The 13956-nt window shown below is 37.9% G+C and overlaps 1 protein-coding gene across 1 annotated transcript in view; it reads right to left on the bottom strand.

The window, feature by feature from the left end:
- SCFD2 (sec1 family domain containing 2) overlaps nt 1–13956 on the bottom strand; it is a 432834-nt gene that overhangs the window by 226652 nt on the left and 192226 nt on the right. Inside the window, exon 5 of the mRNA XM_035004995.1 lies at nt 6898–7147. Coding sequence (XP_034860886.1) covers nt 6898–7147 — 250 coding nt within the window. The remainder of the gene's footprint in view (nt 1–6897; nt 7148–13956) is intronic.

Genomic DNA, 13956 nt, shown 5'->3' with positions numbered 1-13956 from the left:
CAAAAAAATCTGAAACACTAGAAATGAAGGTGTATTCCTTAATGAAAAGTCCAATATTGGAATGCCACAATAACTGGAAATCCATAAATGAGAACCAAGAAATAAGGTAGAATCCTTTCTAAAATAAATTTTACCCTACTTCCTGAACTCCTCCAGCTGAGTGGGTGGATTCCATAATCATGGTTTTGTACACTGGCACCTACTGTAATGAGCTAAAGTTTTCATTCAAGTGTGGGTAACATGAAGGCTGGTAATGAGTTTTTAGGATTACTCTTCCAGTTAGCACAGCAACAGCCTTGTCATTGCCAAACCAGAAGGGATACTTAAGGTCTAAGGAACAACTTCTCAAGAGAAAGAGTTTTGAAATTTTGAAAACTGATATTCCAATTGGAATAGTGCCCTCAGGAGCAATAATCTGCAGAAATGTACAGTCTGAAATTTGATTAATTACTGAGGCAAACCTGTGAGATGAGGAAAGAACGCAGAGGTGATGAAGTAAAGGAAGCATAAGAGGAGAACTTCTTATTGGCTCCTCATCTTTTACAATTTTCTGTTTGGAAGTACTTCATATTTTACTAAGGAGACTAACTTTCTACAAGGCTGGGAAAAGTACTCGGCCAACTATGAAAAATGCTTTGTTTGAAAGACATATCTCTACTAACATAATAAAACATCTATGCCTTGTGGTAACAGAGATGAAAGTTTTTATAATAAAGTGGCAGACATGAATAGCAATAATAATTTTATATGGTCTATGTTTACCTGAGCTTTTCAAAAGAGGAAAGATGTCATAAATCAGTGCACCTCGATTTTTACTGTTGGCTGTAGAATATGGCTTTGTTTCACTATGGATAAGGGCATAAAAATGCTTTCCATTTGGAAAGTAGACCTGAAAGTACCGTGTAGGTACCTTCCACAACACATTGAAAAACAAATTCTCAGCTTCTTCCTCATTCAGAGTTGAAGAGACTCCTCTATTAGGTTTCCTCTAGGGGATGCAAGGGAACTGGTTGAGAGCTCACTAGACTATGTTTATCTTCTCAGTGTCCTCAAGAACAGTGCTTTCCAAACCGGACCTGCCTTTCCTCATTTATTATATGTGATTGATCTTAAAAAGGGCATTGGACAAGTGAGAAGGGATAGAGGAAAAAAAAACTTAGGAAACAAGATCCCTTAAAATGAAACTTTAACAAAGTTGAAGATGATTTAAAAAATCATGGTCCATCATGAAGACAACTTATGCATTTTACCCAAATCAATGTGAAGTTCTGATTATTCCAGTTAGAGTAACAGGAATCTTGCCATTATTTTACACAAAAGTACTGGGAATTATGTGCCAAAGGAAGCAGAACTATACATCTAAGTGAGAAAAATACACCTTCACATGAGAAGAACTTATGCAACATTCCTTCCATAAAACTTACTCTCATATTTCATTAAAAAAATAATAGTCCTGATTTCTTGAGAGATTAGAGTATCAGATTCTTGCTCTCCTGGTAACAATCAGAAGACCTCCAGTTTGACATAGTCCCTGCCGTTCCCTATCACTCTCTCTATTAAGACTGAATATCCTTGGGCGCCTGGGTGGCTCAGTCAGTTAAGCAACTGCCTTCAGCTCAGGTCATGATCCCAGAGTCCTGGGATCAAGCCCTGCATCGGGTTCCCTGCTCTGCAGAGAGCCCATTTCTCCCTTTCCCTCTGCTGCTCCCCCTGCTTGTGTTCTCTCTCTCTCTGTCAAATAAATAGATAAAATCATCAAAAAAATAATAATGATAATGATGTAGAGAACACAAACTGACAGCACATGCGCCAAGGTCTGCACCAAGCACTTTGACTATTTTATCTCATGAGTTTGTTACTGTCATTACTATCCCCACTTGATTTATGAGGAAACTGAGCATCAGTGAAGTTAAATGACTTACTCAAGATGTCACAATTACTAAGATTCAGAGTCAGGACTAAAACCCAGGCACACAACTCCTAATCCTGTGCTGAGAACCTTTACATTTCACTACCACTGCCCCCCAGGGGTTCTATGCTTCAAGAGCTTGGAATAATGCCAGGTATGTAGACATACTCAACAAATATTGATAGGTTGAAAATATCTGTGATGTAAGTCCAGTGATACTAGCACACAATAGCACATTATTTCAGTATATACTATAAAAGAAACGTCAATATTATAACTGTGGATTAACATACCATGGGCATCACTCTACCTCACAGTATATTATCTTCCCTTACAATTTTCCCTACCAGGGAAGCCTAAAATGATAACTGCAGCAAATACAAGTTTTTTACTTACTGTCCATTCTCACCTTCTTTCTTCTAACAGAACTCTGACTTTGGTCATGACAAATAGATGCCCAGTTAAAAATACTCTAGGAGCCAGAGGTGATCATGAAACCCAGTTCTAGCCAATGATACAAGTAGGACAGGAGAAATGTTATTGTGTTCCTTAATATGAAAAAGGGCAGCCTCTGTTAATAGATGCCTCTTACTTTCAACCGTCTTCCTTTATTGCCTGAAGCATGGACATATTAAATCAAGGAGGAGTGACGACCTCATGACCATGATGACACACCAAGAAAGAAAGAAAGAAAGAAAGAAAGAAAGAAAGAAAGAAAGAAAGAAAGAAAGAAAGAAGCCAGAAAGAACATGAGTTCTGCTGCCTGTCTCTGAACTTCCTGCTGAGAAAATATAAATCCCTATTTGTTAAGCTAATCTGGTAAATTTCCCACTATATATATCCAGGTGTAATCCTTATACAATGGTACAATAAGTGATAACCCCAAATTATCAACAGGAAGAAGAATAAGAGTGTAATAAATATAAATACAGTTTCCATGGTATCATTATGCCTCTATCTTGAACTATAGATTTTTTTTTAGATACTTTGAATCACTCATTCCCTAGGTTTCCACTAAACTCAACAGATCTAGCCCCTATTGACCTTTCAAGACACTATAAAAATCCAGGGACATAAATCAATAAGCAACATAAAAGTTGTTTACCAAAAAGAAATTTTTCCAAAATAGTTTTGGGTGTCAAAAACTATATGCAAGTTTTGTTTTCCTTTTTTTCTGGTTCCAGAACCTTCTGACCAACATACCCTTTGAGTACTGATTTGCTCCTAATAGGTTACATGTGTGCGGAGCTGTTTCACTTCGGCTCACAGGTTAGTTAGGTAGGGTTTGGACTGGCCAAAGCCCCAGGGCTGATTGCTTCTGACCAAAAAGTTCTGTCCACTTACCTGAGTACACTATGCAAGCATACTCATTGTCTGTGTGTGTCACAATGTGATTAAGGTTGGGAAGTACTGCCCTACATGACAGCTACAAGCGACCAAAATAACAACAGACATAGGAGATGATTACTTATTTACAGTGTGTATGGACTGGAAATTAGCTCACATATAACATTATTTGTTATATGTTAGCTCCATATAACATCATTTTATTTTTAGTAAAATCACTGAGTGGTCATCAATATAGCACTTATGTTTATTGTCAAGGTTCAAAGATGGATGATAGGATGACTAACACACACCGCTAGGAAATGACAGAGCCAGGACTTTTGAATCAAGGATTTTTACCTCTAAGCTCTATGCTTTATCTGATACACCTCCCTGTATGATGACATTCCAAGTTTACACAGATCTTTAAAATCAGAATTTTGACTTCATTCTCTGAAGAAAGTTCAAATGGTTTTCCTTTGTTTTCTCTTGTAACTGCTAGGCAAACACTAACATACACAGAAACTGATAATCTCTTTGAACTTAGCAAGACTGAGAAGGCACAGTAAGTGACATTTTCAGGTCATACCAATTTACTTTTTACAACTCCTATCCCTGACACTCAGGGAGCCAGCCCTTGTTATTTTGTGTGAGTAGAAAAGAGAGTTTTTGCCTGCCATTCTCCCTAAAAGTAGCTATCAAAAGGAAAATAGTATGCTGCCGTTGACCATGCTTAAGTTTTTGTATGTTTTGCCAATTACAGTTTCTCATTGTGCTTTCTATAAAAGGGAAGAATAGGGAGAAATGAAAGAAAACGCCAAAAGTAAATTACATATTCAACATATAAAAAGGAAATATGAATTTTAAACACAGGGCAATTATTGTCAAGAGATATCACTGAAATAAAAAGAATTTAAGTTTGCCACTCCTATTTTAGAAAGCTAGACAACCAATAGATTTCAATGACTAGAAATAATATTTTAATTTCTTAATAGCAATGCAGAAACAAAGAGAATACATGCATGAAAATAGGAAGGCATGAGGAAACATCTATAAGTAGCTATTACAGACAGAGTAAAAAGAACAGGCGATATCTACAATATTAACCAAATATTAATTCACTGTTTGTAAAATAAGAACATGATGGAATGGCTGAACATGCATGGCATAAAACAGTAAGTTTAAGCAAGCCTCAGTTACAAAATATAATAAATGCAATGGTTATGGAAGTGAGCTGGTAGCAGGTTTAGAATCTCTTGTTTAAAGACCTGGGCTCCAGATCCAGAACACCTGGGTTCAAATTCTGATCCTTTCACTTTTAGGTGATGATCACATGCTTGAGTTTTCAGTACAGAAAAAGTATTATTTTCTTGATTCTATTAACATTAAGATTAATAAAATTATAATATAAAAAGTGGAGTTTTACTGATTAATTGCTTGCTTTCAATAATAGTTTTAAACCAAATTTCATCAACCCCAAAATGTGCACAGGCCATAAAAGAAATTCTGTCACCCAGTAACAAGTAAGCCAAGACTATAAACTGGAATAACATAAACCCAACACTGTGCGCAAGTTCATGGTAAAGCCAGGTTAACCTAGTTCCACAATTGCCCAAGCATTTGGAAGGCAATTTGGAAGATGATTCTATTCTTTCAATATATAATGGAACATCCCACCTTGTTCTACAAGATTGAGTCACTGCTACCCCCACACCATCCTAGTGCTTTTTTCCTGAGATGTAAACAGTTGCCTCAGCAGCTAATTGTAAACATAAACCCTACTTCTCAGAACATTTGAATTTCCAAGATACTTAATAGGGGTATGTCTATGGCCAAGTAAAAGTCTATCTTCAGAAATAAAGTCCTTTTGGTGTCCATAGAGGTGGAGTGATGCACATGTATCCCACTAGTAAGTTCACCTATGCCAAATTTAAGTAGTGCATCTTACCCACCCTGCTTAAACTGTACATCCAAAGTTTACCGAGGTAGGAATGTATACTTCATATTACAAAATGTCTCTAAAATTTTTAAATATACTAAAATTTCTACAAATTCTTATTTTTAAGCTTCATTTGCTAAACTTACTATTTCTTGATATAAACATGAATGTACAGAAGTGTTTTTAAATGTAAAGTCACATTTAAAAGCAAGAGAATGCAATATCCTAAGCAATCATAAATAGAGAAAGTAATAAAGAGTGAAATGCTGGGTCAATAAACACCTTGAGTGAGTATTAAACGAATACTCTTCCAGCATGACTTCAATTCCCAAAATAATACAGCAACATACTAATGTTACAGAAAAGCCATCCAAAGAACCTCAGCTAAAACAAACCATCTTTGTTGTCTGTTTCTGAAATTATGCATTTTAAGAATAACTCCCAATTAAATTCTCTTGGCATTCAAATTTACTTTGAATCAAATTACTGTTCAGAGCACTGTATAAACCATATTAAACCTTTCTAAGTCAATATTCATTTATAGCCAAACAAACACGTAGTCGCATAGAGAGCTGTAACTTAATGAAATGGGAGCAAATTCCACAAGTTTTCCTTAAGTAGATTTTAAGTTGGCAAAGAGGTTCTACACTAAGCAAGGAAATGTTTCATTTTTGTGGAAACTTCTGTTTCCATCTTGTCAGGGTTTCATTTTCCATAGCCAGACAAAGAAAAGGTCAGCCGTGGGCACGAAGGCCAGCACCATGCATGGGGCACTTCGGTGGACAGCTATACAGCCTCTTTCAGAGCGGTCTGGACGCTCCCCTCAGTGAGGTGCGACAGGCAACAGGAGGAGGAGCTGGGAAATACATAATGTGCCTCAGTGGAGCCTTCCTGAATGGAGAGGTCTGCACACACCTACACAAACAAACACACACACACACACACACACTCATGAATGAATGGAAGCTACGTATGTTTTTAGACTATTTAAGTTTTGTGTGTAAGCTTTAACAATTTCCACTCGTAAACAGACCCAGGTTCCATCCATACTAATGGAAATAAGCTTTGCGCAAAATAGAAATAATACTGAGTTTGATAAGAAAAACACAAATGAATGTCTCTATGAGTTACATCACAGTTCTTACTAAAAGTAAAAATGGTTAGAGTGTATGATATATCTTTCCCGAATCAGCATAGCCTCCTTTACTGAGATATTCGGATATTATCTGGGATACTACCAATTAATTCAGATTCAAAATGAAATATGAGAAGTAAAAAGTATAAAAGTACTCTTAAAAATTGCAATTTTCAATTTTATGACATTGCATAACATTTTAGGGAAACAGGTTTTTGTGTGTGTGTGTGTGTGTTTAAGTTTGAAATGACAATCTCAAAGAAACCATGTCAACAGAAACCCTTTGAATAGGCTGCACATCTTATTTTTTCTTAAAGATATTACACCCTGTGAAAATTTTGCTATTTTAACAAGGCTCTAGAAATAGGAGCTGTGATGGGCAATTAGAAGATAATTTCACTATAGCTGGAAAAAAAATACTGCAGTGAAAACCTCTAATCCTAAAGGCTGGCTAGTATTCATCAGGCCTCATAAAATTCCAAACAACTCCAATGAAGGTGGTTTCACCTCTTTCTAAAATGCCTTTATTTTTAAACCCTTTTCTATATCAGTGATGTTTATGTCCTATATTTTTTATTAAACACTCACCTGTGATTTTTTGTAGCAAAGGTGACAATTCAGACTCTTCACAAAAGACCTGAGCCAGTGCTTTCTTCACTTTTTCTTCAGCTTCCCCCAGGTTTTTGTCCACTGTGAACTCTCCACTGACAGAATAAATATATATCAGGAGGATCAACAGCTCTTCAGGGCTGTAGTCATCATTGGTCCTCTGGTCCAAAGGCTTAATCATGGGCAGCAGCTGATTTAACACAACAGACATTGTTGACTCCCCAATGCTCTGAAATAAAAGGTGGTAATAAGAAAATAGTCATTCTTATACAAAGACGTAATTAATACACAGTACCAGTCCAAAGATGGCTTGCAAACAAGTTTGTGATGTTCATGACTAGATTGCTTTTTATTTGTCTGTTTCTTGTCCTAGAGAGAATGCTGCAAGAAATTGGCATTAGATTGACTGGTATGATCTAGTTTATAACATAGCTAGTAAAGTTGCAAGCCCTTTTATATTATCTTACGTATAACTTATACAAGTAAGAGTCCACTAGTTTTATAAGTGCTAAGTACTTCAGATACCAGAAATTTTAAATTAAAAAATGTATTTTTAAAGCAATACGATTAAAAATAAAAACATGTCAGCATCTATATATCCAAACGAATGCTGACATTCTTTTAGAGGAATCACCTCGAATTTTACAGTATATTCTTTTTAATATTCTCTATATTGGCAAATATTAGTCAGAATAGATTTTTTTATTCCAAAATCAAAGTTTATTTTTATTTTCATTTATTTTTTAAATTTTTAAAATTCTAATTCCAGTATAGTTAACATACAGTGTTATATTAGTTTCAGGTGTACAATATAGTGATTCAACAATTCTATACAGTACTCAGTGCTCATCATGGTAAATGTACTCTTAATCCCCATCACCTATTTCACCCCTCCCTCCACCTCCTCCCCCTCTGGTAACCATCTGTTCTCTATAGTAAAGTGTCTGTTTTTTGGTTTGTCTCCTTTTTTTCTTTGTTCACTTGTTTTGTTTCTTAAATTCCACATATGAGTAAAATCATATGGTATTTGTCTTTCTCTGACTGATTTATTTCACTTACCATTATACTCTCTAGATCCATCCATGTTGTTGCAAATGGCAAGATTTGATTCTTTTTCATGGCTGAGTAATATTCCCTTGTATATACATACCACTTCTTTTTTTTTTAAAGATTTTATTTATTTATTTGAGAGAGAGAGAGAGAGTACAAGAGTGGGGTGAGGGGCAGAGGGAGAAGCAGATTCCCCACTGAGCAGGGAGCCCGATGTGGGGCTTGATCCGGGACTCCAGGATCATGACCTGAGCCTAAGGTGGATGTTTAACCCACTGAGCCATCCAGGTGCCCTGACATACCACTTCTTTATCCATTCATCTATTGATGGACACTTGGGCTGCTCCTACAATTTGGCTATTGTAAATAATGCTGCAATAAACATAAGGGTACATATATCCTTTCAAATTAGTGTTTTTGTATTCTTTGGGTAAATACCCAGTAGTACGATTATTGATCATAGGATTTTTTTTTTGTAACAAGGAACAGTCATTTTCTGCTAAACCTGGTGAATAGAATAAGGGATCAAACTGGGCAATGTCACTTAGGGTTCAAGATATCTTTGGGTAAATCTGAAGGTAATTCACTTTATAACTTAAAACATTTTTTTCCTTTTAGCTCTTCCACTAATTTCATGAGTGATATTTAGCAGAGAATTTCAAAATTCCTTGCATGTGATAACAGCATGGCATTTCTGGAGTAACCGCATAACTTTTAAATTGCTATACCATGTTTCATACAAATTATGAGATTTTTGGTGAATAGATAAATCCCCATTTTAAATAATGTGCTTTATTTCACTTTTAATATAAAATAATCCTATAAAATAAAACTCAACTATTTGAATTTATATTAAAATCAGGGGCCAAATGATCACAACTTGCAACTTCCATGTCATTCATTCAGAAGGGTTCATTGAGTATCTACTGTGTTCCAGGTATTATACTGGGTCTAGGGATATAGCAGTCAATGAAACAAATCCCTCAAGGTTAAGGTTTACAATTATATTATTTGGTACACGAAAAACAGCTGTTACCATTCATTTCCACTAAAAATCTTGGATGTTCACAATGCACCAAACAAAAACAAAATGATAAGTCTCTGGAATGAATAGGTACAGATGGAAAAGAACAGGATGATTTTAGTGTTACATGGTGACAAGACATGATTTACCCAGTGTAAACAAACCCACTTCTCAAAGGAAATGGCTAGAACATTTGAAGGCATCCTAGACTGTCCTATAACCTCAGGAGTCTCTGGAGACAAGCATTCAAGTATTTTCTGCTTTATAAGCTGCCAAGAGCAATTTGAAATATAGGAGCTGTGTGGCTGGCCTGTTAGAAGTGGGGCTGTGGGGGCTACAGCTTTCATTTTTCCTTTTTACCCTATCACCAACATTTTGGATAACATTAAGCAGATTCCTTCATTGCTTCATTATATCTCATTTCTAAAAAGCAGGTATATGCATCAAGTATCTATCCTATAGGAGCCCTATGATTCTCTTCCCAGAGCAAAAGGATTTTTTTAAAAGATAGTTATAAAAAGTAAAACAAGGTAGAATAATCATCATAATCATTTGAAAAGGTTCACCCACTAACATCTGGCCATAAGAGCATAATTTTCAAATTGTTGATCTAAGATATATTGCTGGAGAACCAACTACCTCATTAATAACACTCTGGCAGATGTTTGTTAGCTAGGTAATACCTGTGCACATCAATTTATAAAATTACATTCTAATCTGCTTAAAGCATTCCCAAAAGCTAATTATTGAGTTGAATACAAAGTGAAGAATACTGATCAGTCTTAAAGAGCCATGAGATACAGTGGAAATAAAAAGACTCCATTTCAAACACCCAGATTCCAAACCTGACTGTACCACTAAGCAGCTCCTTAACCTCGTAGGATCCCAATACACTTCTCAGGATCTTTTCATCTCTAAAATGACATGATCCAACTAAAAGATGGCTCAGTTCTTAAGCCATATATATGCCAACATCTCCATTTTAACTTTCTTCTCTTTTTTTTTTTAAACATTACCATTGGTGATAGTGGGCTGTGAATCACATTTCATTGCTGGCTACACAGAAAAATATAAATGCTCAAAAGAAAAGTTTTACTGCAGAAACAAATGTAGATACAGAACTATCATAGGTACGTGTGTGACAAGGGCTGATATACATACATCTATTTCCTAGTTCTGCCACCGAGAGAATCTAGAAGTAAGACACCTCAGTAGCAATGAGCACACCCAGTGGCCAGATCTTGGTATGTAATATCATTCTCAAATAAAAGGAATCAGGGATCCTCAGAGAAATGGCTGATTCAAGGGATGGGGCAGGGGAAAATACAAGAAGAACTTGGAAGATCTTGTTGTGCCAGAAAGTAAGGAAGTCCTTAAAAAAACAAAGGGATGGGGCATGTCAAAAGGACACAAGAGACAACTGGAAGGCCTTGCAGTGGCCAAAGCTGAAGCAATTTGGGTAAGAAAATAAAGTAGTAATGGATTATAACCCCAAATACAAAAAAAATGTGCTTCACTCCATACTGATCTAAATAAGTGATTGCATAAATAAATATAAATAAATATAAATAAAAATAAATAAATAAATAAATAAATAAATAAATAAATGTAGGAGAAGAGATAAATGTTCCTTACAGAAGAATTCCAAATAACTTATGTAGACACTGCCCCCTCCAGGGGTTAGAGCTTAATCCCCCCACCTCTTGAGTGTGGGCTGCACATAATGACTTGCTTCTAAAAAATTGTGTATGGAAAGAGGAGGGAGGAGAACTTTACCTTAGAAGATCAAGGTTAACATCACCAGTGATAAGGCAAATGATATCATGTGTCCCTAATATGATGTGATGAGAATGGCACTTCACTTTTGCGGTATTTTTCTCCCAAACCCATAACTGCACAACAAAAACAACAACAGATAAATCCTAATTAAGGAACATTCTACAAAATGCCTAACTAGTATTCCTCAAAACTGTCAAGTCATGAAAAACAAGGAAAGACTACAAAACTATCACACACCAGATGAGACTAATGACAAAATGTGATGGGATCCTAGATGGGATCTGGAAACAGAGAAAGAGCATGGGGGGCAGGGTGGGGGAGACTAGTAAAATCAGACTAAAGTCTGGAGTTTATAGTCAATAGTAATGTACCAATACTGGCTTCTTAGTTTTGACAAATACACTACAGTACTGTAAGATTTTCACAATGAGGTGAGGGATATACAGAACTCTCTATACTATCTTGACAACTTTTCTATACATCTAAAATGATCTACAATAAAACAGTTTTTTGTCAAGGGGAGGAGAGATGAGGGGAAGAGAGGGAAAGGGAAGTTGAGGGAAGGGAAGATAATAAGAGACAAATCCAGGTACTTTTGGATCTCCTTCTGTCAGACTGAAAATTCCAGGAAAGACAATTTCAGCTGAGTATAAGAACTCCTCAAACAGGGGCGCCTGGGTGGCTCAGTTGGTTAAGCAACTGCCTTCGGCTCAGGTCATGATCCTGGAGTCCCGGGATTGAGTCCCGCATCAGGCTCCCTGCTCGGCAGGGAGCCTGCTTCTGCCTCTGACCCTCCCCCCTCTCATGTGCTCTCTCTCTCATTCTCTCTGTCTCAAATAAATAAATAATAATAATAATAAATCTTAAAAAAAAGAACTCCTCAAACAGGGATGCCTGGGTGGCTCAGTTGGTTAAGCGACTGCCTTCGGCTCAGGTCATGATCCTGGAGTCCCGGGATCGAGTCCCACATCGGGCTCCCTGCTCAGCCGGGAGTCTGCTTCTCCCTCTGACCCTCCCCCCTCTCATGCTCTCTCTCTCTGTCTCATTCTCTCTCTCAAATAAATAAAATCTTAAAAAAAAAAAAAAAAGAACTCCTCAAATAGAGGAACTAAAGTAAGGGACTGACTCAGGAAGCAATGAACCTCCCATCAATGGCAAAGGGAGGCAGGGAGATCGTCTGGCATGGATCAAAGAGAGGGAATCCTAAACACACTGGCTTGGAAGGCCAATTAGACCCTCCTAGGACTATCCATAAAAGCATGACTCCAGATTGGATGTATATCAATTTTCCCATACTCTCTTCTCTTAGAATGAAACCTCAACAAGAAAAAGGAAAAGATCAGTGAGACCCTAGATTGAAACCTTTTTAAAGCTGAAAGAAAGAATCAGAGGAGGATTGCTAATGAGGTTACGGGAGTAAAATTATATGCCTGAGAAACAGCTGTAGCACTTACGAGCTGTGTGACCTTGGGCAACTTAAATTAACTTCTCCAAGTCTCAGTTTCCTCACCTGGAGAATGGACAAACTACCACAAATGTCTGAAAATTAAGCAGCCCCTCAGACACCCCTTTTCATATTGGGACAATTACTTAAACTACTTTGTGGTTTAAAATACAGTAATCCCCACAATGGGGCAGTCTTTATAAGGACCCAAACATCAAAGGACAACCTCTCTTCTGAGGGTTGATTTTGGGGAAAATGCTTGACCTTACATTTGAGGCCAGACAATAATAGCTTTCGCTTCATAAGGTTGTTCTCCAGATCTAATAACAGAAGTAAATCACAGAGCGCAGTGCCTGGCACATGGCCTCTGATCAATCTGAAATGCCTACCACTACCATCGCCTACTACCCCATGCTTGCTTGCCTGGTAGGAGTGACCAAGAGGACTGGCAGGAATGAAAAACCTTCTAGGAATAAGAAGTTCATGGTCTCAAAGGAGGGAGGAGCAGCCTGCCAGTATTGGATGTGACACCACATCTGGGAACTTAACTGCAAAGTTAGTCAAAGGTTAAAGGCAATATAAACATTATTAAACACTGCCATTAAAAAAGCACACACACAGCAAACCACAACCAAAGCAAAAAAATGGCTTCTTTATAAAGTACCAGGGATTAAATTTCTCATTCGTTTTGGTATAAATGGGCCAACTAGTAGGAGGTGGAAGATGAGAGCTGTGTCTAGAGTGACAGAACCTTTTGGTTTTTTTTAATTCTGCAGTCTGGAGCTCCTGTTATTTTTGAATGAGTCCCCAGTAACCCCATACAAAAGGCTCTCTGTAAAATGCATGTTGTCTTTAGAAAAGCCATTTTGAGGGCAGGGGGGCTGAATTAAAACACCTCTGCGAAGTCAGAGGCAGGCCCTGTGCTGGCTACGTCCGCAGGCCTGAGGAGCGAACAGGCCATATTCCTCCTGGCTGCTGAGCAGGCCGGGCTGGCTCCACACCTGCTCCTCTGGGGTGTGGCCTGCAGACCCTCCATGAAACTCAAAGCCATTCTCACGGGCTGCTGGAGAACCCATCTGCGCAGCTCCTCCAAGGTCCAGCTCAGTCACGGGGTGTGGGCTCATGGGATGCTGCCAGTGAGGGCCTGAGGGAGTGCCTAAGGCCCTTCTGCCCCCAAACATCACTTGCCACCCTTGCATTGATACCTGTCACAGGCTTTAGATTCCTATGATTAAAGCCACTCTGCTTCTTTGGGGGATGGCCTTCTGTATATGCCCGAGGCAAAATGCAAAAATGGAACTTGGTGTATGGGAGGATAATTCATTGATGCACTCATGAATCTTCAACAAATGTTTATTGTGTACATACGAAGTGCCAGTCACTGTGCTATACTCTGGGCATACAAAGAACAAGGCAAGACACAAGATTCCAGGAGCTTACAGGTGAGTGGGGGTAGGAGTAAACAGTAGAGGAGATGCAGTAAGTAAGTGCTTTAGTGGAAGTTTTCATCCACTTTGGAGATACAGCAGAGGAGCACCAAGTCCTGGGAGGGATGGTACCTCAACTGAGTCTTACCCAATCGACTGCCATCTCAGGGAGGAGCACAGCTCTGAGAAATGAGCAATGGGCTAAGATCCTTCCTTCATTTCCTCAGCAAATATTTAACACCCACTTACTAAGAGTGTGTGGTAGGTAGAGTTATGACCCCTGAAAAAGGCCCACACTCTAACCCCAGAATATG

Source organism: Mirounga leonina, unplaced genomic scaffold (assembly GCF_011800145.1).
Source record: "Mirounga leonina isolate KUSES-001 unplaced genomic scaffold, KU_Mleo_1.0 Mir_129, whole genome shotgun sequence".
Taxonomy (NCBI): domain Eukaryota; kingdom Metazoa; phylum Chordata; class Mammalia; order Carnivora; family Phocidae; genus Mirounga; species Mirounga leonina.
The sequence above is the reverse complement of the archived record's forward strand: the minus strand, read 5'-3'. Positions and strand labels throughout refer to the sequence as shown.